Here is a 6060-nt window from a genome sequence, read left to right on the forward strand (position 1 = left end):
TATTTCAAGTTAAATCAACTTAGAATTTAGTGCATTGAACTTCAATATACTAAGTGAAAAAACTGCAAAGTAATATATATATAAAAAACTTTTAAAAACGCTAACTTTTTAGCATTTAGTGTATTGAACTTAAAAATTCCAGTGCTTCAAACTTGTATTTAAAGTTAAATTCACTCGTTAAAAGTACACATTACTTACATTTTTTTAAGGCAACCAGTTTCCTCAATTCTTTTTCATTCAACGTATCCGGGTTTGCAGTGTTGGAAGCAAAAATATCAGTGGTAACTTGAGGTATTTTGGGTAGGTACGATTTTAGCGGAATCTTGGACTTGATCAAATGAATTATGCAAGGACAATAAACTAGGCTAACATATTTGGCTGCACAAATGTTCACTGCCAATAGCATTATAATTACTTCACAAAACATCTTTATTGATCTCCACACAATTTTAATGATCCAACTCCTTACATACTTACAAATACCTGCTATATCACAAAGGATGGCACATCATATTTTGCAAATAGGGCTAAAGAAGAGCTGGCTAACATCCTTTTAGTGTGAGCATTGCTCTTCCACCTGCCTAAGGCATACAGTAGGACACACACAACACAGGTTTCAAACCCTTACTGAAGATGACATCTTAAGGAATCCAAGCAAGATTCTAAATAAATAGTTCACCAAAAATGACAATTCTCTCATTTACTCACCCTCATGCCATCCCAGATGTGTATGACATTATTTTGCTGAACACAAACGAAGATTTTTAGAAATATTTCTCAGCTCTGTAGGTCCATTCAATGCAAGTGAAAGGTGATCAGAACTTTGAAAGTCCAAAAAGCATGTTTTTCTAAAAACAAGTTTGGGTTCAGCAGAAGAAAGTAAGTCATGCACATCTGGGATGGCATGGGGTTAGTAAATAATGAGAGGATTTTCATATTGGTGTTAACTATCCCTTTAAATGCATGAGAAACCCCAATTATTAGTAATGCACTAATGAGAATATGAAGGATAATTAAAATACACCTTATAAACAAGGCACAAGAAAAATTCAAGTATTGCAGTTCAGGTAATATCTCAGATTGCTGAGTTTGGCACTTTGATAGCACACAGATCAATTTTGGTAATGCACTGGTGCTCCTTAAGACTATAAGAGACACTTTATGATGATCATGTGCCATATCTGAACTAAGAGGATGATCTTTCTAAACATATACGTTACTAGAACTTCTGATGAAGCAACTATAGTATATCCCTATAAAACTAACATCAATGCAGTAGCATTCTCAACTAAATAAATACTTTATCTTAATGAACTAATACAGCAAATACCCCTGCTTTGTATCCAATTTGATAAATCCTGACCTCCTGGACATTTTCAGCATCTAATCCAAGTCAAGGAGGTTGTCCAATACTTTGTCGATGTGGTCAGTCATCATCACTTTCACTCCCAGACTCACTCAGCTGGAGATCATTCTCTGAAATAGATAAAACTGTATATCAGATACACAAAAGAGTGTGTCAGATCAGCCAAAACTAGCGCTGTCACAATCTATTATTTTGGTATTCGAGTAATGTAACGATTATTCTGATGATTAATCTGAAATATAATTTAACTCAGATTGCATGAAGTTGTCGAGTTGAAGTCACGTTTGGCTAAAATGCATTCTCTATGATTGAATAAGAACAGCAAAACATTTGTGCAAACAATATCTAAAGCCAACAAACACCCAAAGCAGATATAGAATCAAACATTTATATAATTCAAGCTGAAAGAGACTGGCTATTACAGGAGTGCCCGTATTTTTCATCTGAACATTCAGTTCGTTCTTGAGTAAACACTGTTAATACTTCCACATGCAGAGACTAGCCATTACCTCACATACGGAGTTCAGCCAAAGTTTCATATAGTGTCTGCGGGGCACGAGACCCGCAGCTGTAATGTCAGGTTCACGTTGAGTTTTAAATAACAGTATACAGAGCTGCTGCTCAGTTCAGTAAATAAAGCCCTCTGGACACCCATGTAGAGTTTTACCTGTGATAATAGCCATAAACTATAAAATATTGATTGGAAGTGGGGCACTGAGAACTATTACAAACTTAATCAAATTTACATGAGGAAGATCACATTTACATTTAAATGGTCATTCATTTAAACAGAAAGGAACCCAAATCACAATCTGCAAAATATAGCCTTCTTAGATCATCTGGCAGACAGATTTATCGAACAGAAAGTGTTTGTTCATCCGTCACTGCGTATGTACCTTTAATCAAGTCCAACAGGACGTCTATCATTACATTATTTAATGTTGCTTCATAAAAACCTATATTACCAACGAGTATGTTGATTATTTGGTTTAGAGTACATTCCAATGTGTTTTTAGAGCAGAGTTCAGCGAGTCAGCCATAGACTAGTTAGCAGAGATGGGCCACTTCTATTAAAATTAAGTTGGAACACCCACCAGTCAACGGATGTAGGAAGAAAGTCCCGCCTTGCAGGTAAAAGAGCTATTCACCTTTTAGATACAGACATCAACTGTCAATCAACTCCAGAACGCACATGCACATTAGCTATACAAGCCCAGAAAAGTTCATTTCTTTAGCGTAATCGGAGATAAACGAGCACAATCTGCACTTTCATGACTGGAAATAGCTTCCTGAGAGTATTCCAAAGATGGCCGCCAGTGGACAGACTTGCTAGACTTTTGCTGAGCTTACCGAAAAGTCTCCAACGGGTCTGTGTAAACTGAATATTCATGTTTTTGATATATATTGGATTGCAGAAGTGATGTAATGGTTTTTCAGGTCTTGCATTGTTTTTCCAAATCAAAAGTGAAGTGCTCTAACACAGCTCGCACCCGTTTGTCATTATGTGTTTTGGACCCTTGTCCATAGACTGCGTCACTTCCGCCTTATTTTCGATTTGTCGATTCAGCAATTTTTAAATCGATGATTTTTAATTTTTTCGAGTAATCGTGACAGCCCTAAAACCATCATATTTCTGAAACTCACTAAGGGTGTTTATGAAATTCCCACTGTTCTCCTCCACACGACTTTGAGATGTAGCAAGTGCTGATGTGCTGTGAGGGGGGACTGGGGCTCCACCAGGCGTTGGACGGCCCTCATCGTCACTGCTGCTGGAGCTGTCCTCGCTGCTGGATGATGAAGAACTGTGGGAATCAGAAGAGCTGTCTCCACTGCTCAGCTGATCCATGACACGCGCCTCAGCCATGAGCTCTGCACAAACACGTGAAAACACACTTTGACTTGCATTCAAAAATCCAGGAAAAACCTTGTTTGAGGTTCTGTTCCAGATTTCGGCTATACCTACCTCGTTCGATATCATCCATGGGGGACGATGGAGACATTTTCTCTTTAGGAGGGGAGTTCTTGCTGCTGGATGGAGCCTTGTTTCCGCTGCCAGTCTTCATCTGCTGACTAAGCCGGCTAGTTTGCTGCTCCAGACGTGACTGAATCTTACTGCTTCCCTCAGCCCTAGAAGAAAAAGGGAATATGACAATTTATTTACTCAACATGAGCATTAACAATCAAGCTCTTTAAAGTTCATGTTGATACAGCTATCTGTGATTTAAAATGTATAACCAGCAGTGTTGATATGGTTAATACAGACCTGGTCTTCTTGACGGCAAGGTTACTGCTGAGTTTCTCCAGGCGATACTCTCCTGTGTCATGGTTAACAATGAGAATACATTCTTTCATATAAGGCCTTTTGGACCCTTTGAATACTGTAACAGGAGCTGTGGATCCCTGGGAAACATTGAGAAGAAGAGAGTACAATGCTAAAATGCAGCTGATTTACCAGTACTTGTAAGAAGAAATGTAGAATGAGTTGACTGAGCCTACCTCCAAGTTTGGCAGTGTAATTGTAACTTGCTCTCCCTTGCCAACTTCAAGCTCTCCCTCACATGTAGTGTCTATGGAGGCTGGTTTGAAATCATCTAAGGCCAAAAAGAAAACATTAATATTTCATAATATTCAGGTTGTGCACAACAGAAGTGTAGTGCCAAAGCGAACCAACAGATGGCGTCTGTTACCTATTATAATGAAAGAGCATAAATTCAAAATAAATTAAAAGGATTTAAATATTTCATTTTCAATCACAGGTCCAGCTGAGAAGAACTGATGCATTTTTGGATGGTTTACAACTTACAAACAAATACTTTTTCAATCAACGTTACAAAGCCGAGTCGCCAGCAGGGTGGAAGAACATATTGCTGCCTTCTCATATGCCTGTGCTAATAGTTTGAAAGCCCCCTTTGGCTTCACTAGCAACGTGACAAACTGCTTTAATTTTCAAAATATGATCTCTGTCGATGTATTTAAATGAATAATTTAAAATACAGATATTAATGTAAAAGTACACTTACATCGTACCGTGTGGTATGCACTTTTAGGTTGTTTCTCAAAAGTTTCGCCTAGTTTGAGAACGTGTTCTTGATTGTCAAAGTTTGAATATGCTGTTCCATTCATTCTAATTAAAATTTTCGATCATATATCACCAGTTTCCAACTTTCTACTTCGATACCATCTAAGGCAGAAACAGGCACCTCACTTCTGGACCCGTTGCTTGCGCTTCCTATGCCGTGATTGGCTGCGTTTGTGCACTTGGTTACGCCTCATTAGACCTCTTCTTCACTGTAATTAGTTGATAAAGCTGTCAATCAACTTAAACGCAACGTCAGACGGAAGTGCTAAAAGTGCACGGGTGCCCTCTAGTGTTCACTAAGGTAATCGTATTTTTCAAGGGAAAAATACAAGCGCTATTCATAAAAGCATTTTAAAGAAAAATATGAAAAAGTATAAATATATTTCATCACAGTTTAGAGAAATTTGATTAGGGTGTCATATGGCCATTTTTACAGTAGCGCGATCTATAGTTTTTGACGTGTATGCCAACGAGGCTGTGAGGGATGTACTGTTCAATGGGTTGCGCTGTTGTAACGTAGTTTAGCGACTTTAGATCGTTCCGCTGACGAAATATTGGACAATAAAAATGCTTTACAAGAAATTTCAGTTGACAGAAATCAGCAGAAAATACGAGTTGTGGAAAATGAGCTGTGATCTAGCTTTATACAGCTACCATAAATCCCTCAGCCTCGTTTTCATTCATGTCAAAAGTCGTATGATTCCCGATACTTTTCGAATGTAAATGAATGAATGTAAATCTTGGTTTTATACATTTTAAGAGAGAACAATCTGATTTTCTATTTAATAAATCTTGTTTTGCTTTTGTTAAATACTTAATACATAAGTGTAAAATTTGTAAGAGTAAACCTTTCTTTAATGCGTACGGACTTTACATACAATTGATTTCAAACTCTTCCAATAAGAAAGCTGTGAAGACACTAAATCCTTTTAGAAAATACAATATTTTCTCCCTCCCTGGCATGTAATATGTCATTTCATACTTCCTTGCGTTCTTTAATAAATAATAATAGAATATAAAAATCATGTCAAAAGTCAATATGGCGCGGCCTATAGAAGATTTTAGTAGGCCTATGCTTGTAACATTAGGTTGTTCCATGAAAACAGTTCCTGCATCTGTTTTGCATTTGAAGAAATATTAAATGCAATGAACATATTTTGATATTAGACGTGAATTACAATGCAGACAATCATTCAGTTCTTCATTTCTGGTCACAGCTCAACTGATAGGCTATTTAATAATTAGCTGCCTTATTATCACTGTCACATTGCTCAGCTTTCAGATACCAGTAACTGGTTGTGCCACCAGTCTTTCTTACTGCCATGGGTGCCATCTGGGTCATGCTTTTATGGCTTGTTACACTGGTTTTGACTTGTTGAGGGTATGTTACAATTTAACAATGCAAATGAGCGTTAACTTACAGAACAGTAGTTCTACAGAACACACCAGTCTGGGTAGGAACAATGTAATATAATTGAGCTAATATGTGTAATATATGAAAGAGTGGTTGCTCTGAAAATATATATTTTAGTCCTCAAAATAATGTTGACACTATTCTTTTTTCTCTATTAGTAGTATTTTAAAACAAAACAAAAAAATTATGTCTCACTGGCAT

The 6060-nt window shown here is 37.1% G+C and overlaps 1 protein-coding gene across 1 annotated transcript; it reads right to left on the reverse strand.

Annotated features, from left to right (window-relative positions):
* Positions 1–420: 420 nt before the first annotated feature.
* On the reverse strand, positions 421–4585 carry eaf2 (ELL associated factor 2). The gene is made up of 6 exons (XM_052142898.1): positions 4387–4585; positions 3863–3957; positions 3630–3766; positions 3330–3493; positions 3011–3235; positions 421–1476 (listed from the first exon to the last, which is right to left on the reverse strand). Exons 1-6 carry the CDS (start codon positions 4487–4489, stop codon positions 1427–1429), a joined length of 774 nt encoding a protein of 257 aa, XP_051998858.1. The 5' UTR covers positions 4490–4585; the 3' UTR covers positions 421–1426.
* Positions 4586–6060: the final 1475 nt, after the last annotated feature.

Source organism: Xyrauchen texanus, chromosome 14, assembly GCF_025860055.1.
Source record: "Xyrauchen texanus isolate HMW12.3.18 chromosome 14, RBS_HiC_50CHRs, whole genome shotgun sequence".
Taxonomy (NCBI): domain Eukaryota; kingdom Metazoa; phylum Chordata; class Actinopteri; order Cypriniformes; family Catostomidae; genus Xyrauchen; species Xyrauchen texanus.